The following is a 22,894-nucleotide window of genomic DNA, read 5'->3' as shown; positions in this document are numbered from 1 at the left end:
TGTCGTTTGGTCGGGGTTAGCTGACAGACTCGAATCTTAGGGTCCTGGTGAGTGGTGAATACCTTCCTTTTCGAAAAAGCGAGACTTAACGGAACTCGAGGCGGCATAGAATAGGTCACAGAAGATGGCGAGGCAACCACTATAACAAGTAACAGTCCGTTGCTTGAGAAGCCGAACCATATTCACTGTCGAAGGAAGGTGGTTAGACTTGAGACCTTGCATATGCACACGTTTTGGTAGCCTTTTTTACCTGCAAAAGAAACAATGGAGATGATTAATAGGAAGAAGGGAACTATAAAACGTTCTATGCCCTGGTTTTGTGAGAAACAGAGCACGAATGAAGAAGAAGAAAAGCTAAAACCTTCATGTGGCTGGTTTTATTCTATTAAACGCTCTGCGTCTCAGGGAGGGGATAAGAGGAGGAACAGGTGGGAATGAGTCAGGGTCTCCTCTCAAGGGTGAGTGAAGACTGAAGAATTCAGTGAGTAGAGTGTCAGGGTGTAGTGGAGACCGGAGAAAACATCAAGGCAGGTGGCAGCGGTGGAAAGAGAAAAAATGGGGGTGAATCAGAGAAGAAGACAGAAGGAGAAGAGTGAGCGAGCGAGCGAGAGAGAGAAAGAGAAGAAGAAGAGAGAGGAGAAAAGAGAGAGATGTAAATTTAAGTTAAAATGTAATTGTACATGGATTTTTGGTGTAAAATTACATGTTTACCAAACACTAGTAAAATAAAAGTGAGGTATAAAATTTACGCTGGTTTCATTTTCCACCCCAAACAAACGTAGCCTAAGTGATTGAGATGCCTCTGAGCGCATTCGGAGGTAGCGGACGAAACTACACTTCCAATCTTGCCCCTTTATGAAAATCAAAAGCTCAAAAGCTCGTAAGCATATGGTAGTGGCTAGCCTCTCCACCATTATATTGCACAGCCGCAACAATTGAGCTCTGGTTTCATTGTTGCATTTTTTCTACCATTAAAACAAACCAGTTCACTATTAGTTCCACTATCGTTCTTTTTTTAAAACGAAAAAAGTCCGTCCTATGCATTTTTTGAACGAGGAACTTTGTTCCGCATTTCTATAATGAAGAGCTCCTTCGTTTTGCATACCCTTGAACAAACCAGTTATGTTCTGCATTTTTGGAACAAAGAACTCCTCTATTCTGCATTTATTGATCCACCCCTTGAACGAACTAGCTTTGTTTTGCATTTTTTGACTGAAAAAACTCGTATGTTTTGCGTTTTCTTAAAGAAGGGTGAGGAGAAAAATGATAAAGACATGGAAGATGGGGGAAAAGGATGAGGTGGAGAAGAAAAAGAATAAAGAAGATGGTGGAAACTGAGAATAAGGGGAGAGATGGGGAGAAGAAAAGCTGCTACTGCTCTCGTGCCGCTGCTCAAGAAGAAGAAATGCGATGGATGTGCAATAAACTAGTAAAAAGATTTTGTAAGAACTTACCTTATGTGTGCCCATGTAAAAATTATCCAAAATTTATACCCTTGAACGAACCAGTTATGTTATGCATTTTTGGAACGAAGAGCTCCTCTATTATGCATTTATTGATCCACCCCTTGAACGGACCAGCTTTGTTCTGCATTTTTTTTTTTTTTTGAACGAAAGTACTCCTACGTTTAGGGTTTTCTCAAAGGACGAGGAAAAGAAAAATAATAAAGAGATGGGAGATGGGGGAAGAGGAGGAGGGGGTGGAGAAAATTCATTTTATTTTTTAACATTTATGTTTTATCTTTTTCTCTCTTGAATTATAATTTCTTTATTAATAAATTAATATAATTTTATAATATTTAATAAAACACTATAATATTTGTTCGCTTAAAATTAATATTATTTTATAGTACTACTCTTTTATTAATTTTTAATCTTATTTATTAATTTGATAGTTTCTTAATATTTATTTTTTATTATTTTAAGATTTTATAATATTTTAATCATTCTCACTATTATTATTTAAATACAAATTTGAGGCGTAAATTTATAAACTGGACATTTTTTAGATAGCAAAACATTTAAATAACCGAACAACTCCTTTATGTTCAGATATTTGCGAAAGCAGAAAAACAAGCTTTCCATTAAATACTTTCAGAGATTTTTCAGTTTCTTTTTTTTCGACTTCAGACTTTAGATTTATTGAAAGCCACTGTAATCTCAATCTGAAAAAAATAACAAAAAATATCAGAAATTAACATATATTACACAGGATGACAAGAAAAAGATATATATGGTTGCTGCCGAACTTGGGTTCGTTTTATAGTCAGGCTGATCCATGAGAAAACTTCTAACCGCTCAGCAAACTATCATTCACCAGTGGTATCAGAAAAAAGAGTGAAACATGGGAAATGCACCTGTTTCATGTAACGAAACTTGAGTTCTAGCGGTTTCTCTCTGATCAAGGTCGTCCAACTCCGGGAGAACAACATGCCGGAAGCAAGCCTCTACTGGCAGCGGTGGTGAGTTCTGTGATAAGAGTTTTGCCTCGTTTTGGCCTTTTGGGGATTGTTATGTAATTACTCTTTTACCCCTATTATCACATATTATATTATCCACCGACCACCGTAGAAAGATATAGTTATTTTAAATTCCCGGGAATCGAGAGGTCAGAGTAGAATTCATATCCATATCCACGCTGGTGGCCGCCGGGTAGCACAAGCATTCCTCCGATCGGAGACTGTTTACTCTCTGATCTCCGCCTTCTCTTTGGAGCTTCATCGAATGGCATTCAAGAAACTGCCAAAACCCGTCTTCAAACCTTTGCAGTATTCTTCATCGGCTCGTGTTATCTCTATAGAAAACACTAATCTAGCCAGCCTGCCTGGAAACTCTTCACCTGCCCCTCTCCCAACAGTCTCACTCTCCCTCACGTCTCAAGAAAAGTTGCTGCAATTCCTTAGAACCCATCTCAAACCCTCATTTACTCCTCAAGATCTCCTCAAGTTTCTGAAAAAAAAGCTACATCATCACCCCAAATTTACACAGTTCGATATCCACATCTTTCGATGGGCTTCCGGGGTCGATTCGTTCCGTCACGATCACTCCACCTATGAATGGATGGTCAGAACTCTAGCGATCACCAACCGGTTCGTTGAGCTCCAGTCCGTCCTTGAAAGCATGGTTTCGAACCCTTGTCCTTGCTCTGATGGAATTTTCTCGTGCCCTAGGACTGAACCCATTTTCAGATTCGCCATTAATTCTTACTGTAGATTTGGGCGATTGGATGAGGCGTTGTTTGCATTTGAAAGCATGCGGAAATCGATTGATGGTAAACCTAGTGTAATTCTCTATAATGTATTGATTAATGGCTTTGTTAGATCCAGAGAACATCAGAAAGCTTTGGATTTGTATGGGGGGATGCTCAAAGATAGGGTTAAACCGGATGTGTTTACTTTTAATATATTGATCAGCAGTTACTGTCGCAATGCACAGTTCCAGTCTGCTCTAGGTTTGTTTAAAGAAATGAGAGCCAAGGGTTGTGAACCTAATGTCATTAGTTTCAATACGCTGATTAAGGGGTTTTTCAGAGAGAAGAAATTCAAAGAGGGGATTGAGATGGCATATGAAATGCTTGATTTGGGTTGCGACTTTTCGAATGCAACGTGCGAGATTCTGCTTGATGGGCTTTGTAGAGAAGACAGGGCTTTGGAGGCTTGTGATCTCTTGATTGACTTTGCAAGAAAAGGTGTTGTTCCTGATGGGTTTGATTGTTTCAATCTCGTTCAGGGGCTCTGTAGGGAAGCTAAAGCAGATAGGGCATTGCTACTAGTGGGTGAGTTGTGGAATAAAGGGAAATTTCCAAGCCCTGTTGCCTGTACCACTCTGATTGAAGGCTTGAAGGGATTGGGAAGAATAGAGGAAGCATCGTGTTTGATGATAAGAATGTTAAAGGAAGGGATTTTACCAGATAGTGTGACATATAACTGTCTTCTCCTAGTTCTGTGCAATGTGGGAAGAACAATGGATGCACATAGATTAAAGGTTTTAGCTTCTAGCAAGGGTTTGGAACCAGATGGTGTGACATATAATGCATTGATTTCTGGGTTTTCTAGAGAGGGTAAAACGAAGGAGGGAGAAGGTATGATTGATGAGATGTTGGACAAGGGATTTATAACTGATATTGCAAGTTATAACCGGTTGATGGATGGACTTCAGACTGGAAACAAGTCTGCTCATTGTCAAAGAAATTTCATGGGTGGGTGAGTTAATAATATTTGTTTTGGTTGGTATTCTAAGTTTTTGCAGTTCAGAAGTTCTTGAGGCTAATGTTAACTGTCACTTGCTTTACTTATCAAAATGTCAACTTCACTTGTTAGTGAAGAAGAGAGTAGAGAGATTCATTTGAAGTTGCTGATTTTAATATTGTTCACATAGAAAAGCAGGTTTGGCAAGTGAAATTGAAAGTATTGAGGCACTTTCAAGAATTGTTGGATTCATTTGTAGAGGGATCCTAAATTGGGAATTGAGTTCTTAGTGGAATTATTGATTTAAAAATCGTGTGGCATTCTAGTTTATGTATAGGGGACATACAAAGGCTGGCATAATACAATGTTTAGTAGTTTTTTCCCGGAATATCTTCTGCACCAAATCATACTTTGGGAGTAGGTGTATATTCATTGATTCTCATCAATGGAATACCAGAATGATCCTGCAGAGTTTCAAGAGATATGGCCAAGTATATTCATTTTCATCCTTCTCTTTTGTAACCATGGCTAAGGCATCAAGTCATTAGAGACCTGAATGTGGTGAAATGGTTAGAGGCTTTTGAAGGGCAATGGGAGCTTTCAAACATCTTCATTGTAGTTTATTAATCAGTCTATGGTTCTTGGATGCAAAGTTGGTACAAGCACTCTAAAGGATTGACAATTGTAGTTCTTGTTCGAGGAGGTCTTACTCTATTTGCTACCTGCCACATACTTAAAAGCATTTCTCTTGGATTCAACCATGGATCAAACTTCCAAAGCTATATGGTATCTAGTGGTTGAATGTTTTACGACAAGCTTGGCCTTATAAGAGATGTAGTATCTCCTTCAAGGGTTACAAATGTGATTGAAACCTTCCAGTGTATTGCCTTTTCTTATTTATGTATCTATGCACATTTATTTAATACGTGGTGCTTATTGCATATAGAGAAAGTTGAAGGAAGATTTTCTGTGGAATGTGTTGAACAACAAAAAGTACTATGGTAAAATGTGAGGTACTTTGGGGGGGTCCATTTAATGGCAAGTTGATTGCCCATTGAAACAACTGAATGGAGTTTGGGCAGATGACCATGGAGATGCTGAATGAATAACCGAGCTTGTTGGAAGATTATCTCTTGCAAATATGAGAACAGAACAGCTAGAGTGGGAGTCATACTTCTCAAAATGGTGGCTATGGTTCAAGTATGTGAGAAGGGATCTTAAGGTCAATTAAGGTTTGGAATTATCATGGCTTTAGGCTGGCAAAAGGGAATACTGTATACATCAGTTTCTCTCATTGAATGCAACCATATTTCTACTACTGTATATTTGATGTTTTGAGTCTTTCTCCATATGGCCCAAAAGTTATAATAATAAAACTGTAAGGTGTAGTAAGCAATTTGAGGGAGGTGGACCAATTTTGTATATAACAGTTGATGTATTGTAGCTATCAATTCTCATCTGATTTTTCTCCTTCCTTCTCTTCTTCAACTGTATTCCCACACTTTTTTAAAGCCAGAAAAATCCTGTTCTTCCTTTCCTATTAAAAGTCTTTAATAGAAGAAGCTATCACATTTTGGTTGAAATGTGATGTAAAAAGATGGTATAATTTGGCTGCATTTAGTTAATTGGGTTATGAACAAATAAAGAAAAACAATCTTATTGTTGATCAGTTAACTTCCCTGTTGAAAAAAAAAGCTATGACAATATTGGATATAATCATGGTCTGCCCACCTTGGATAGAGTTTTCAGTATTTGAACTATGATTAATTTTCAGTATTGGATAAGCTCAAAAGCATGTTATTTTCTTTAACTGGTATAGATGCTGGATGTGGAAAAAGGCCAAAGAAGGCTACTTGCTGAATTTATGGCTGAGATATTCAAAGCCCTTTCTATTTTATTGGTGACATACAAATTCATGAACTACTAGAATGCAGATATATGCATTTAGAATGGTAATGGATGATTTTTTAATGTCTGTTCAATTGGTCCTTGGCAGTCAGATCTTGGACTAGTTGTAGTACCTTGGTGATTGAGATGATATGAGTGGCCCTTTGCGATTGATCCTTTGAGTCAATTCCATTTATATGCATAGCCTAGCCTCTGACATTTTTTTTAAGTCAAGTGGCCAGTTTTAGACTCAACCACATTCTCACACTTGTCAGCCCAAGATTTTGCCACTGTACAAAGCAATGGCCTCAGATTTCTTTCTTTTTTTTTTCATTCTCTGTGTTTATTTCTATGCCAGGCAGTTTGATATGCCACGCATAGGTAATTTAGGTCAAAAAGCAATCAGAGGAATGGCTTAATGGTTTATTGGTTTGGTCTTTACAGGGAACTGTTGATGAAGTTTTCAGATTGCTCCCACGGTAAGCAGCTTTGGGAGATTTGTAAAAAAGTATGAACCACCATCCAAGCAAGGGATACATAGAAAACATATGTTTTGGGCTCAAATGTAATTTGTTTTGGGACAGCTCCTAAAGCTGGTTTCTTTCACAACTTGTTATAATCTTCATTTCTTCTAATTAATGAAATCTTTTTTGTGTTGCCGATCAAAAAAAAAAGTATGAACCACCATGGCTTGAAAGAGGAAACAATTGAAACTTGGAACTCTATCCAAAGTATCCAAAGCATCTGAAGTTCATATCAACCATAGAGAAACTGCCTCATCTCAGTAGTGGATATTGACATATTACAGATCAGCTAGATCCTCCGCAGAATGGTACAAATAGATGTCCAGATCAAGCACAGGCTAGAGAGAGAAGTTTGGGACCTAAGTTCACCTCTGAAGCTTAGTCCACATCTGCTGTAAGGGAATCAGAACTGGTGTCAATGGTTGCATGTGGTAGAGTAATCACATGAAGTCAGGACACGTGGAAGGTCTGTATTGGGTAACTAACAACATACCTAGCTAAAAAGAACTATTAGATCTGGACTCATTTTGAGCTTTTATTGTGGGCTTGACTCAAGCCATGAAAGCTTTACCTCAACAGCTCAACTTCTTATAGAGTTCATTTTTTCAATCAGGATTGCATTACTTTAGACTATATGTGAGATTTAATGGTTAGATTATGTATTGACATCATCATTCATGAACCTTTTCCCAATTAAATTCTTGTTGGTTTTCTTTTCAATTAGATTTATTTGTTTACTACATTTTTTTTTTGCATTCATACATTAGGGCAGGCTCCCCACATTAGGACTGCGAATGAATCAAATTGAACTGGATATAGGTAATATCCAAATTTGTTTGTCAGTGTAAGTGGATTTATACAAGTACATCAACCTGACCAACCCGGCATAAATTTGGGATGTATTGAATCGAGTCAAACCAATTATTTACAAACAAACCGATAATTGGGATTTGCTAAAAAAGAGATATTCAATAATATTTTATAATGGTAATTAAGGGTACATGCATTAATTAGACATGTTCACATTTGCCCCAAGAATCACAAAAGCAAACAAATCTAAGGTCCCAAGAGATACAATCTTGATTGACTGAGCCACTAGGCATTGCACGCAAGCTAGTCCGTTACTTGATTCGCTTCACGATAAACATACTGGAATGTGATGCTAGAATTGAAGAGGATACTGGCACGGAGACATTTTTCGACAAGGCTTCACTTTCTTCCTCAAGCAGTCAACAACGAGCTTTTGAATCATCTTTGATAATGTTTGGGTAGTTGTTGAAATTGATAGTAATGTTGATGGCTTCCCAAGCAGCCCAAACTTCAGTTAAATTGATCGATGTGAAACGAGTGCAGATAGGCTTTTTTAGATCAAGAATCAGCACCTAGATGATCCCTAACAATGCAAGCAATGGAGCACTGGCCATTAGATCTGCAAGAGGCATCAAAATTTATTTTTATGGTCTCAGGTTTGGGATTGATCCACACAACATACTTCCAAATTTTAGTACTTTCATTGGTTTCATTCTCATGGATATTCTTCAAAGCACACATACAATTTAAAGCTTGCCCAGAATAATCTGTGGGTGGGCGGATTTGTTATTGTAACATTTATCATTCCTATTTTTTTTCATATAAACTAAAGAATTTCTCTTTGTAAGGAAGGTCATCAGAAGGATCAACCACTTGGAGAACGTCTCTCCTCCCTTCCTCCACCAAAATCTGCAACCACCGCCCTTCCGAGTCAAACCATTCCTCATCCTTTCTGAGTTAGTGAATTGGGGCTACACAAATGCATGCTTTGTGGGCTGATTTGTCTGGTTTCGTATAAGAAATCTGTTGGCCTTCTTACTCTTTGATTACTATGGGGTTGGGTTTAGTGGTTGGATTTTTTTTTTTTTTTAATCAGTAACAAGAAGCTTTATTAATGTGTGAAACTATGTGAAACTTTAATTACAACAAGAGGGGGGAGGTAAAATGTCTTAACTCCCCACCAACAGAGTAAAGTTAAAAATTAGCCCAAAATATAGATTCCCTATTCACCCCTTGCTTGGCTAATCCATCCACAACTGAGTTAGTAGTTATTTTCACCCAGTTGTATTGCATTACCATATCCCTATTCAGCCATTTGAATTTTTTTTCCTCTCATTGTTATACCTTCATAAACCACTGTCTTCTTATTTTAGCCATCTAATCACCACCTCTGAGTCACCTTCAAGAACCAAACATTTGATGTTCAAATCTTTGGCTCTTTGGACACCTTCCAGGGCAGCAAGAACCTCAGCCCTAAGAGAGTCTCCTTCTCCAATTGGGCCCGAGAACATAGCAAAAATAACCCCATCATCATTCCTGAAAAACTCCCCCAATCCCAAAAGGCCTTGGATTCCTTAAGTAACTACCATCAAAATTTAGTTTTATGAACCTAGAGGGGGGAGGGGTCCAAGAAGGGCTACGAGTCCTCTTACATAGGACAGAGGAAGCTATCTCTTTCCAATTTCTTACCAAATCAGCCACAGAATAACTTAAGAACAACTCCATAGTTTTCAGCCAGTGTGCTACCCTAACAAGAATTATATCTAATAAATCTTTCAGGGTTCTTTCCTTATCTGAAAAGATTCGGGAGTTTCTTTCTTCCCAAAGGGACTAACACACTACTGCCCTAATGCTTATCCACATAATCTTCCTTCTTTTCTTCGACCATCTGAAAAAAGAATAAGAGAATAAGCTTTAGACACTCCTAGGGGGAGTCCGAAAACACCCAAAGAGGGATAAAACCCACTCCGAAACTTTTTTAGCAACTAAGCAAGTAATCATGAGGTGATAACCAGTTTCTTTCTTATGGAAGTTTCTTGTTGAGTTTGTCTTGTTGGATGCTTGATCCTCTTTATGGAATTCCATGGTTTTATGTCATTTGTAAAGGGAAAAACTCCCAATTAGCACTTGTACTTTGGGCCTAGTGTCACTTTGGTTCTTTAACTTTAAAATGTGACAATTCAGTACTCAAACTTTCAAAACGTGTTAATTCAGTATATACTGTTAATAAGTTGTTAACCAATTGTTAAGTGGCATTTGAAAAGACACAAATACCCTTCGAGTGTTATCTAATTTTCTTTATCAACCATCCAAATGTTGACAAAATATTAACAATGACAAATCCTTGCTTCTTCAATTCTGGACCCCAACCTTCTTGAAAAAAATAGACAATGATTTAGGACTTTTAATATTTTGTCAATGTTTAGATGATTGATAAAGAAAATTAGATGACACTCGAAGGGCATGTGTCTTTTTTCAAATGCGTTTAACGGCTGATTAACGGTAGGTATTAGATTGACACGTTTTGAATGTTCAGGTAATGAATTGTCACATTTTAAAGTTCGGAGACCAAAGTGGCAATAGGCCCAAAGTACAAGGTACTAATTGGGAATTTCCCTTTGTAAAGGTCTCACATGTTCTCTTTCATGATGCCTAAGAATGACAATTTCTACCATACGCAATGGGTACCTACCCCCAAAGTGGAGGGTTTTGGGGCTTGAAAATGGATTTTGGGGTGAGGATAGGTTTTGGGATTTAACAACTCGTATGTGTGCGGGCTGGGCATTGTATTAGGTTAAACACAACCTTTCCAGTTATATATTAAGTGTTAAATTTAATACAATTTTGAAATTTATGTGAAGGACAATTGATAGTTTAAGTGGTTTATATTTGCTTTAATCAAATAATTAGAAATTTTGATGATTGTTTATATTATCTTATTTATTTATTGCTTATATAACAAGAAACAATAGGAAATTAAATGCAAATTCTAGATCCAACCCACCCATCTTCCTATAAAGAGGGTAGAATTGGGAATGATTTTGCATTTTCATGTAAAGAGAGGTTTTGGATTTTAAAAATCCAACCCACTATTGATCTTGAGTAGGGTACAAATTGAGCGGCGTAAGGAGGTGGATAAGATATAGAATACTAGAATTTACAAAATCATACTTGCACCCACCCTGTTGCCATCCCTATTAAAGAGCAATATTTGATTCTTTCAATAGATTGGTCTTGAATTTGTTGATGGATTTATTTCTCTATTCTCTCACTTTTTTTTTTCTTTTATTGTCATACCTTGGACGTATTCGAGCACTTTTTTTGAAAATTAACTTTCTCTGCTACATCAAAAAAAAAAAATCTCTAACATTATTGTTTTAAAATTTAATTTCATATAAAACAGCAAAGCAAAATCCAAGATTATCTTTTAAAACCCAAATTTTTATTCTATACTCAAGGATCAGAATGTCAGTGGCCCATTACTCAGTGTCACTGGCATCTACAGGAGGGCCTTTATCCAATTGGGATGGGATCACCATAAAAGTGAGATCCGCCCTGCCATGTATGAGATGTTGGTAAAGAATTGGAACGTGTTTTGTTGATAGGGACGAATTGGTAATTTCGTTAAAACGCATTTTTCTTTTCGGGTAAAATTCTTTTTTTTTTGGGTAAATCATTAAAACGCAATCTTGACTCTTCAGTTCTGATGATGATAATTGGTTGATTTCCTTCCTCCCTCGTAGTGTTTAGTTTCGCACCAAAGATTGAAACTTTTAATGGATTTTTAAGACAAAGAACGCAAAAAGATCCAAAACTGGAATTTTGAACCACTCAACCGACCTCGATAAAGAGCTTGGACAGCTCTTTCTTTCTTTCTTTCATGGCGAAAACCTGAAATCCTTATATATCAATCACCATGGCCTCTGTAGCAACATGTTTCGCTGTAACGGCTAGGACCCGCCTGGCTTCTCATCGCGCCTTCTCTGTGAAACCATCTCTCAGTAAAACTCTGCATTTTCAGTCTCCGAGCCTCCAAACTTCGGTTCTGCTTCGAAATGCCTGCAAATATCAAAGCCCTAGAGTTGTCCTCCCTGTAGTTAGAGCAAGTATTGATATTCCTGCGGGAATTAAACCTGGAAATGTTGTTGAGACTGATAAATTGCCGTCCGATGTTCGAAATCGAGCAATGGAGGCCGTTGATTCGTTTGGAGGTAGAGTTACTATTGGAGATGTTGCAAGTAAGGCGGGACTTAAATTGAATGAAGCTCAGAAAGCGTTGCAGGCGCTTGCCGCTGATACTGGTGGATTTCTGGAGGTAGTTATTGGTTACTTTAATTTCGCGTCTCGTTTACTGGAGCTTTTTGCGAGTTTTTGAACCAGAATTGGTCTTGAGTGCGTAATTTTGATAGCTTAAAATGCAGAACTCATATTTTTTGATCCACTTATCGAGACGGCATTCATAAATGAATATGTTATTCTAGTTTATTTATGCCTTTTCCTTTTTCTGTTGTGTAAAACGTTATGTCATACTTGTCTGGTTTGCTTTAAGCTATCAAAATTAAACGACTTGTCCCCATTCTTAATCTTGGTTCATGCACTCATCTTGTTGTGAAGTTTGCTGATAAACTATTGAGATTGTCAGTTGAAATTTGAGGAGAATAATGGAAGCCTACGAGTTAATTCAGCATGCTCATTAACCAGAAACAAGACTGATATCATCCAAGAACCTATTGCAGAGGGAATTCATTTTCTAACAAGACTGATATTATCCGACACTAATTCATGAAAAAGTACTATTTTAAAAGACAGAAGTACCGTTATGTATTAGTTTTTATCATCATAATAAGGTATCTTCTTTATTTTCTCTCGTTTCTGTTTTTTTTTTTTGAAGAGACAAAGTTAATAATTCTGTTATAAAAAACAATTATGCATTTACTTTAATTATAAAAAAAAGCAATTGTGCATGTAAATATGTATCATGTGAGCATCAGGATGCTATAGAATGTAGATAAAGATCCAAAGACCAACTTTTGAAATGATTATAATTATTATTATGGTTATGATATGGAGAGATGCTCATACTCATTTGGACGCTTTGTAAATTTCCAGCCACAAAGGAAAACAACCTGCATAGAACTTTTTCCCTTCAAATATGCATCAATTTCACAATATCTTTGCTGTATTGGACATCAGCATTTAACTCTGAAAATAGCCACAAAGTGCACCTAGAGAAGGTACTGAAGTGGCAATGCAGAAGCCTTGAGGATGGGAATTGTTTACTAGAAAGTGTACTTTTTTCTCTGGCCATTGGGGTTTACTGCAACCCCTTCTGTTAAGTGAAGGCATGGGGAGCCAACATATTTCTCACAACATTGAAATTAGAGGTCTGACACCATGTCAGATGTCTCATTTAGTTGATCACTTAGAGAGGCTAATTTGCTAGCAAACAATTTGGCCAAGGCTGCTGGGGAGGTATGGAATTTTCTATTACTTCTTTTTCCTTCTCTGAAACTGTAGAAAGTTTTATATAATGAAAATGAAAATACAAAGCTTAAGGCTCATAGAAAAAGGAGAATTTGGGGCTACCCCTACACAATGACCATGGTTGTTTCCCTATACAAATATTTACTAAGCATGGCATTCTCAGCTAGGTGATGATGTAATGATGTTCCACAGAAAAAAGCTCAATCCTCGTTATACTACTCTAACAAGTGCATTAGCTTGAGAGTTTGCTGATCTAGAGCCCAATGGAATAAGTGGTTCCCTCTGGATGCTAAAGGCCTTGTATATCTAGGTCTTCTCTCTTGTGTAATTTGTCCATCTATATGACGTGACTTATAATACCTTGACAAAGTATTTTCTTTTAGGTCTGCTTTCTTTTTCTTTTAATAAGACATTCATCTTTTCACTAGGTACGGTTCTTAGTTGTTCATAAAGAATTCCAACAACACTAAGTTTCAATTATCATTTCTGTTTTTCTTTTTGGTCAGCAACAGTGTAACTTATTTCATTAATTATTGAAAAATGAATGGATTAATTTATCAGAAAAAAAAGAATGGATTACATGTACAAGAATGCCCAGCATCCAATTAGTGAGGCTGGCCCATGCCCCTCCCCTTACTGTGATTCCTCCTACAAAGTACCCCCATACACATGTGTTCTATGCACCCATTGTCTAACCATGGTATCTGCCACCACATTTTCAGATCTATACATCTGTGTAAAGCTTACATTTAATTCTGTTGCTAAAGTTTTTAGCTCTTTCAAGTTGTATTCCAGTGCTGCCTTGGTCCTTGTTTGTTATATTTGAGCCAGTCTATCACCACCTTCAAGTCCCCATTCACAACCAGTTTCCTTGGGTTTAGGTTTCTTGCTAATATGAGACCTTGCAATGCAGCTTTCAGTTCAGCCTCGATAGAATTTCCTTCCATTATAGGGCCTGAAAACTGACCAAGAATATTCTCCTTGTGGTCCCTAAAAACTGCTTCAGTTAGAAGAAAATTAAACTCAAACCAGGTTTCCTTGACAAGTAATACCGTCACGAATCAAAGCAAGTAATTTTAAGACACCTCACGGTTGGAGAGGTGAGATAATGTTTGAAGCTAAGAAGTTCTAAGAATTTTTCCCTTCTTTGTTCTCTGTCTTTGTATAAAAACAAGTGTGTCACAGGTTTTATTGCTCATCCATTTCTTCCTTTGGGTTATAATTGGGATTTTGGGTTACAAAGAGGGTTGAGGGACACCAAATTTGTTGAGTTGAATGGGCTGTTGCAAATTCTTGCTTCTGTTTGCTTGGATCCTCCCAAACCAGATAGATGTATTTTGATTCCTCACCCAAAGGGTTGCTTTTGTGCTTCTTTCTTCAAGTCTCTTTGTTTATCTTCTCCTTCTCAACCTTTCCCTGCCAAGGAAGTTTGGTGTCGGCCCATTCCAACCAAAATAGAAGCTTTTTGTTGGGAAGTATATAATGGGAAGATCAACACTTTGGACATGTTACAAAAAAGAAGACCCTTCTTGCGCTTATCCCCAAACTGGTGCACTCTTTGTAAATCCAATGAAGAAAATTATTGTCACTTACTAATATCCTGTTTGCTGCAAATATATGGAAATGTTTTTTTCTTTGTTTGGGTGCAGGTGGACCTTTCAAACGGAGGTAGACAAGCTTTTTGACCCTTCTACCTTTGTCTAGCCTAAAAGAAGGGGAAGGATTATGTGAAGTATGCTGATAAAAAAAAAAGAGGATTATGTGAAGTGCAAGAGCAGTGATAATATGGACTCTTTGGAAAGAACAAAATGATCGAATCTTTTCAAGAAAAAAGTAATGAAGTGATATGAGATTGTATAATGGTGAGGGTGATAAACTGGATTAGAACCTTGGATTCTTTCTCACATTTGTCTTTTGGTGATATTTGGAGAAATTGGGAAGTGGTGACCAGAAGTTCATCCAGAAAAGAAAAAGCAAATATAATGTGGAAGCCCAGAGCCCCCAATCGAAGATTTCATTAAACTAATCTTTGATGGAAGTAATCAAGGCAACCCTAGCCCTTCAGGCATAGGAGGGGTGTTGAGAGACAAAGAAGGAAATATCATTGCATTATTCTCTGGTCCAGTGGGAGTTGGGGATTCCATTAGGGTGGAACTTATTGTTGCTTTGAAAGGGGTACAAATTGCAAGTGATCATGGGCTTGATAAATGTGGAGATTGAAGGGGACTCAAAATTGGTGGTACGGTGGCTAAAGGATCCAGAGTCTATAACTTGGTGCTATAGGGATGAGATGAAGAAATTTAAATGGCTAACCAAAAACATGAATTTGGGAATACTTTGGGTCAGGAGAGCAGCTAATGCTATGGCAGTTTTGTTAGCTAAACAAGGGGTAAATAGGGATAATTTGTATTGGACTCAGTTGTAATTGTCAATTGTAATTTGCTTGATGTGTGAGAGGTAGCACCTCGTGCCTCTCTATGGGGATGCTCTTTAATAAATTCTTACCTTATAAAAAAAATCATTTTGTGGCTTTCTCCATGTTTGTAATTTGAATGTTTTACTATATATATGCTCTCTTTCCATTATCCCTCCAAGTTTATGATGCAAATCCCTTACAACTATTTGAAAGCTTCAACTATAATACAATATTATCGAAGTGTTGATTGGTCAACCATCAATTGAGGGCCAGACCAACTGCATCACTAACTAGTTGATTGATACTCATGATGTGGTCACCTAGGATGACTAAACATCGACTAACCACAGTCATTTTACAACTTTATTTGTTTGTTTATAACTTTATATCTCTAATTATAATGATTTTGAAATGAACATAGAATATGTTTGCATTTTGTTATTTTCATGCTGTTGCTTTAAATATTTGTGATGGAACATGGTTGGTTGGATGATGGTATATAAAATAGAAAAAAAGGCATAAAATAAAACAAGGTAGTGAAGGAGTTCTTTAAAATTTTCTTCCAATGAATGGTGTATTGATAGAGAGTTGTCACAAACAAAGGGCACATCAAATGGTCAAGGTTGTACTCTTTCTTTGGAAAATAAAGGCCGTCATTCCCTATCCTATCCTATCCAGCCTAATGTTTTCTTTTCTTGCATAATTGCAGTCTATATTAATTATTTATGAGATTGCATCAATATCTTACACTTGGGACATATTTTTTTATTGACTAGTCATCTACTAGGAACTGACAAGTCATTATATCAACTAGAGAGGCAAAAATGACTTGGTGTTCTCCTGTTCACATGCATCATGGCCTTATTTTTCTTTGTGAATATTCTTCTATTTTTTTCCCTTTTTTTTGATGAGTAATGAATGAATTTTCCCCAATTTTTCTCAATCCCCCCACCCCCCCAACCAGGCATTTGCATCAACTTTGTCTTCTCCATCATGAAAGAGGAAATGCATGAGTAACCTAATAAATATGTATGTTAGACTAGGATTCTAGTTGACCTAAATCTAGAAGTAGAAGATACCCTACAATCCTTGATGGATATGGTTGATGCAATTAACTATAACAGCAGTTCAAGACATGTAGCTGGTCATGTTTAAGTCTATTATCTGCTATATTTTTTGGGAGTTGATGAAGAAATATTAGTTGCTTTATTTTTTGTTAGAATTTTCTTAAATCTTTAGAAGGTGTTATGCTCTTTGGATATTGATAGGGTAGTGGAAAGACATGTTTAAATTGACAAGAAGCTTAGCTAGGTCTATTCTTTTTAGGTTGTGAAATGTATTAGTTGATATTGAAGAAGTATTGGTTGCTTTATTTTTAGTTAGAATTTTCTTAAATCTTTAGAGGGTGTTATGCTCTTTGGATATTGATAGGGTAGGGGAAAGACAGGTTTAAATTGACAAGAAGTTTAGCTAGGTCTATTCTTTTTAGGTTGTGAAATGTATGCCAGAAAAAGTGTTCTGGAGATAGAAAAAGACAATGACCATAGTCTATTCTTTTTGGGTTGTGAAATGTATGCCAGAAAAAAGTGTTCTGGAGATAGAAAAAGACAACAACCATAGATGCTTAAATTAAATACAAACACGGAATAAAACAAATCAGATTATAGAGGGTTTTGTGTTCATCAAAGCATATGAAAAGTTCTTTTTTATTGATTATGAAGATAGTGGGGCTGTTTTTGGTGGTGTAAACCACCCAATGCAAGGGGGTCAAATACCAACCCAAATTTTTAACACCAGCTTTTTATTTCAGAAGGCTTTGTGAAAGATATTTTCATGGCTATCTTATTCACAAATTGTGATTCCTTTTTTGCAAGCCCTGGGTACAGCAACTTGTTGTACATGTTTTGATTTATTTTATTATAAATTCCATACTTGCTCTAAATTGGAATACTTGTGAACCAAACAATTACTATATAGCAGGTAATAGTTGTTGGATTGTAATTTTTTGCACCTTGAATTAGATTGGTCACTTGTTTTGGCTTCTTAGCTTAGTTCAGTGACTTCAAGTAAATGACAGGAAAAAAGAAACCAATTTTAGGCCGAGTTGGAGTATTCTCTTAATCTCTTTTAACTATTTAGACACACACATGTATGTTTGTTTTGGCTTCTTAGCTTTAATTCGGTGACTTCTGGTTAACAGCAGAAAAAAAAACAAGTTTAGGTTGAGATGGTAATATTTTCTTCAACTATTTAGGCACACACATATATGTTTTTTTTTATCAGTAGGCATACACATATATGTTTGCATTTTTAATATCTTGGTTGCGCAGTTTTTGCAAGGAAACAATATCTACAGTTTTTTTCATCAATGACCCAACATCTGCAGTTTTAAGTACTTATGGCTCTTCGAAGTTCTTGATTTCGTAACTGCAATTTTCTTTCAAGATGGTGTTGACAGGTTTCAGATGAAGGTGATGTTCTTTATGTTTTTCCAAGGGATTATCGCTCGAAGCTTGCAGCTAAATCTTTCAGGATGAGGATTGAACCTGTGCTTGAAAAAGCAAAGGTATTGATAGCCCCTAGATGTTGTTTCAATTTTTTCCTCTGTCAGTAAACTCCATTGTAGGCTTATACTTTTTTTTTTCAGAATCAAAGGCTAACTTTTCTATTACAGTCTGCAGCTGAATATTTAATAAGGGTTTCATTTGGGACAGCTCTAGTTGCATCAATAGTTCTTGTTTACACCACAATTATTGCTCTGCTATCAAGCCGAAGGTATTTTGTTTCAATTTCAATGCTTCTAATGTTTTCACTTCCTATTATCTCAATTCAGCATTCTGTGTTCTTTCTATTCTGGCCTTCTGGAAAATTGGCTATTCTGTTCATTCCACTGTATTATGGATATATCAACAGTGTAATCTTGTTATTTTCTGCTTGTTCTACAATAGTGAAGAAGACAGTCGTGGAAGGCGTGGCACCAGATCCTATGATTCAGGTTTCACATTCTTTTTTGGTCCATCTGATTTGTTTTGGTAAGATCTTCTAGACCTGTTATCATCATGGTTTTCTATTTTTTTGGTTGTTTTTGTTGTCACTGTTGCTTTGTTGTACTTAAAAAAACACAATTCAGTGCAATCAATATTTATTAAAAGCACTGTCTATTAACTTTGGCTGTTGTTTGCATTTTTTTATCAATGCTATTGTTTGCATTTTGTTATTGCAAGAGGATGTAGTTGGTTTCTGGTCTGTTTCCTATAACTTAATGACTATTTTGCTAGATCCATTTTTTTTTTCAATATCTATGTATTTCAGCATCTTTTCTTTCTTTCTTTCTTTCTTGTTTTCTCATTGTACAGGGGTCTGGGTTAGTTGTATATTTTGATCCATTTTGATACTTGATACAACACCTTACCTTCTTCTTCTTCTTAAAAAAAAGGATAAATAGTGAAGAAAGATTTATTAATTATCAAGCAAGGGATAAACAGGGAGCACCTGTTCTGGGCTCATTTTATTTTTCTTTCTTCTTCTTGGTGAGGTAAGTTTATCTCACCTAGAAAGTGGGTTTCTGTTTTATTTTCTGGTCTCATTTGTATTTACTTCTTTCTTTTCTGGGTGAGATAAGCTCATCTCCCATGGATTGATATATATGTACATTATCTCCTGCTTATTAATAAAATCCATTACTTTTATCTATCAAAAAGATTTATTAATGATCAAATCAAAGATAAGAAGTAGAAAGCTAGCCAAAGCACCGAGACAAGTTTCCACACTAGAGGATAGCAATACACTTGACACAAAACCACGTAATGAAAAAAAAAAAAAAACAGAACGTAAGAATCACCCAACAAGCTTCGCTTAGCTACAACTACTCAAGAGAATAGGAAAATCACTATGTATTTCAAATACTTCCCCTAGTCATTGTGCTTCTTTTTTCTGGCTCTTTCATTTTTGGGTAACAGTCCTGTGTCTTTGATACCATGGGTTTGCAGTTAATAAAAAATGTCAATTACTTAAAGAGGGAAACAAATCTGAGTATTGTACTCATGGTGCCCAGTGTAACAGTTTACTCTTCTAGGTGTGAGCATCCAGCATATATATTAATCTTTAAGTGGAAAGAAACAACATCAATTATGTATTAGTGAATCTCAGCTTTTTCTTTGATAGGTAACTGTTAGAGTTTTATTCGTTAAGAAGCAAGTATGAATTATATTCAGAAATGCCAAGCAACCTTCAGTATAGGCTGCCATATGGCTTCCCAACCTCTTCCTTTCTAAATATATTAAATTGACACAAAAAATTATGAAAGTTCTAAAGTGGAAAATAGCAAGAAATTCCAGCCCTTAGCAAGCATTAAGTTCAAAAACGTTGTAGTGAAAAATGCCATATGCTGAAACACTTTGCCTAGGAGAAACATTTTCTCCCTACATAGGATTAAACATGGAGTTGGACCAAATCAAATCAGACTCAAAGGAGGTCAGAAATTACTTCAAGATGATGGAGAATGCTCACCACATATGCAGCACCATCAATGGTGTTCACGACCAAGTCTCCTTGATCTCCTCTCTAAATTGACGAGAAGGATGAAGATGGTGCAGCCTTCAAATCATTCCAATAGTTGTCACCTCTTGTGTACAACAACTTTTGTGTCAGATATTTGCCTCTTTAAGTGAAGAATAGTTCACCAAAATCTAGCAACTTAAGGGATCAATGTTAGCATTAGGAGGAAGAAGAGAGAAACCTTAGATTGAATCTAGTATGGGAGAGAGAAAAAACTGTGTCTAAGTTAGAGGGGGGGGGGGGAGGGGAGGTATTCACTAATCAGAATGATATTGCCAAGAACTTTGTGGATCATTTCAGATCAATTTATAGAAGACCCTTGGATGAGAGGTTGGAAACGGAAGGGGTAGATTGGCCAAGTTTGGATGAAGATCAGGTTAGGTGGCTGGAAAGAAATTTTGAGGAAGAAGAGATTAGGAAGGCGGTTTTCTTAATGGATATAGATCCAAAGCTCTAGGTCCAAATGATTTTACAATGGCCTTTTACCAAGATTGTTGGGAGGTGATAAAAATGATCTTTGTGAGGTTTTTAATGAGTTTGCAGATAAGCATATAGTCAGCCGAGGCATTAATGCTACTTCCTTGGCTCTAATTCCAAAGAAATCTGATGCTATCTATCTATCTTAAAGACTTCGGGCCAATTAGTTTGGTGACTAGTATTTATAAAATCTTGTCCAAGGTCCTGTCTTTGAGGATTAAAGAAATCCTTCCCTCCATTATTAGTCAAGCCCAAGGGGCATTCATCCAAGGACGGCATATAATTGATTGGATCTTGATTGCCAACAAATGTGTGGAGGAGATGAAGAGGTCTAAGCAAAGAGGCTTTTTTTGTAAGCTTGATCTTGAGAAATCCTATGACTTGGTGGACTGGCAATTCCTAGTAGAGGTTTTGAGGAAGTGTGGGTTTGGAGAAAGATGGTGTAGTTGGGTGTTTGGTTGTGTCAACTCTTCTCACTATTCCATCCTAGTAAATGGGGTGGTAAGGGATTTTTTTCTAGCTAGTAGGGGTATTAGACAAGGGATCCATTTTCACCTTTTCTCTTTACCCTGGTAGCTGATGTGTTCAATCGAATTATCACCAGGGCGGATAGGGAAGATGTGATAAGGGGATGGAGAATAGGTACAAACCGAATTCCAGTAACTCACCTTCAGTTTGTAGATGACTTGATGATCTTCTGTGATGGAGGATTTAGTGAGAAGGTGGGAAACCTGAAAGAAATGATTAGAGCCTTCGAAGGAGTTTCCAATTTGAAAATCAATTTAGAAAAGAGTTGCACAACTGAAGTCAATGTGGACTTTGAAGAGGTTGAGGCTGTTGTAGATTGTCTTGAGTGATCCATTTCCTCCTGGCCTTTGTCCTATTTAGGGCTTCTGTTGGGGGCAAACCCTAGGGAGGGTAGGTTCTGGACCCCAATCTTAGAAAAGTTCGAAAAGAGATTAGCTTTGTGGAAGAAAAGTTATATCTCTTTGGATGGGAGGGTCACTTTGATAAGAGCTACCCTCACGAACCTACCTACTTATTACCTCTTTGTCTTTAGGATACCGGCTAGGGAAGCGATGAAACTGGAAAAATTAATGAGAGATTTTCTTTGGGAACCAGGAGAAGGTAAGAAAGACCACTTAGTCAGTTGGGGGGTTGTGGGTACAAGCAAAGAGGAAGGAGGATTAGGGCTTGGGAATGTGCTTAAAAAGAATTCAGCTTTGTCAGGGAAGTGGTTGTGGAGGTGGCCTTGGGAGTGAGATAGACTCTGACACGAAGCGGTGAAGAGTATTATGGATGCTTAGAGAGTGGTTGGGATGCTTGCGCATCAAGGAGGGCTAACTTGGCATCACCATGGAAAGCAATTCATAAAATTCTTCCGCAGTTCCTCAATTGTGTCGGGTTTCCTTTAAAAGTCCTTTTTCCATCCTTGTACTTTGTTTCTTTGTATCAAAAAGAGGTGATCTCAAAATTCCTTCTGTCGGTTTTAAATTTGTTGGCGTTGTCTTGGGATTTTGGTTTCCGTAGAGGGTTAAGGGATGAGGAAGTTGAGTGTTTGTCTACTCTTCTTTGTCTCCTTGATAAGGTTTGGTTGGATAGTTTGGAGCCTGACAAGAGGATTTGGGCCATACACCACAATGAGTATTTTTCTTGTGGTTCCTTTTTTAAATTCCTTTGCTAAACATCCTCTCAACAAAGTTTCCCTTCCAAAGAAGTCTAGTGTAGGCCAATTCCCCACAAGGTTATGGCTTTGTGTTGGGAAGTATATTATGGTAAAGTAAACACAATGGATAACTTACAAAAGAGAAGACCTTTCCTTTGTATTTCACCAAACTGGTGCACTCTTTGCTGATCTCATGGTGAGGACTGTAATTTGGTTCCTATCTTTGTTTGGGTGTAATTGGGATATGCCAGCAGAATTAAGCATAATCTTTAACCCTTCTATGTTCTCTTGGCCCCATAAAAGAGGAAGGAAAATGTGGAGGTGTGTTTTGGCAGCTTTGATATGGATAGTTTGGGAAGAAAGGAATGCTAGGATCTTCTAGGAAAAGGGGAGGAGCAGTTAGGCCTTGAAGGACTGCATTATGTACGGGGCAATACATTGGTTAAAGACTCTGGAATTGTTTAGCTATTTCTCCTTTACTGACTGTTGGAGGGATTGGTTATCAGTAGCAAGCTGTTTCTCCTCCAAGGTAAGGGTATTGACTAGCTGGGTCCTCCCTCTTCACGGTTCATTGAAGCTGAATTTTGATGGGAGCAGCCAGGGTAACCCAGGTCCCTCTGGGTTGGGAGGTGTACTAAGGAAGGAGGCTGGAGAGGTTTCCATACTCTACTCTGGCCCATTAGGTGTTTGGGAACCCTATTTGGGCAGAGCTATTTGCTGCAATACAAGGAATACTTCTTGCAAAAGAAATGGGTGTGGAGCAGCTTCTGATTGAAGGAGACTCTAAGACTGGTGGACTGGTTAAATAATCTGGAGGATGTCACATGGGGCTACAAAAATGAGTTAAAGAAATTCAAATGGCTGACAAGGAATATGTCTGTAACAGT

The 22,894-nt window shown here is 37.2% G+C and overlaps 2 protein-coding genes across 2 annotated transcripts in view; both read left to right on the top strand.

Annotated features, from left to right (window-relative positions):
- The first annotated feature begins 2,538 nt into the window (after positions 1 to 2,538).
- On the top strand, positions 2,539 to 5,657 carry LOC109114097 (pentatricopeptide (PPR) repeat-containing protein). Its single transcript, XM_019196189.2, has one exon. The coding sequence runs from the start codon at positions 2,724 to 2,726 to the stop codon at positions 4,203 to 4,205; it is 1,482 nt and encodes a 493-aa protein (XP_019051734.2). The 5' UTR covers positions 2,539 to 2,723; the 3' UTR covers positions 4,206 to 5,657.
- Positions 5,658 to 11,106: 5,449 nt separating this feature from the next.
- The window catches only part of LOC104588663 (Iron-sulfur cluster biosynthesis family protein), a 45,525-nt gene continuing 33,737 nt past the window's right edge, over positions 11,107 to 22,894 (top strand). The window contains exons 1-4 of the mRNA XM_010246688.3: positions 11,107 to 11,722; positions 17,766 to 17,873; positions 17,982 to 18,082; positions 18,256 to 18,339. Of these exons, the coding sequence (XP_010244990.1) occupies positions 11,324 to 11,722; positions 17,766 to 17,873; positions 17,982 to 18,082; positions 18,256 to 18,339 (692 nt within the window). The 5' untranslated portion in view covers positions 11,107 to 11,323. The remainder of the gene's footprint in view (positions 11,723 to 17,765; positions 17,874 to 17,981; positions 18,083 to 18,255; positions 18,340 to 22,894) is intronic.

The sequence above is a fragment of the Nelumbo nucifera genome, chromosome 6 (assembly GCF_055504915.1).
Source record: "Nelumbo nucifera cultivar China Antique chromosome 6, China Antique-T2T, whole genome shotgun sequence".
In the NCBI taxonomy this organism is placed as follows: Eukaryota; Viridiplantae; Streptophyta; class Magnoliopsida; order Proteales; family Nelumbonaceae; genus Nelumbo; species Nelumbo nucifera.
Note: the sequence above shows the minus strand (reverse complement) of the source record. Positions and strands in the feature narration are given on the sequence as shown.

Coding starts and splice junctions, on each gene's coding strand:
- LOC109114097 (XM_019196189.2), top strand. CDS start 2,724: ATGGCATTCAAGAAACTGCCAAAACCCGTCTTCAAACCTTTGCAGTAT.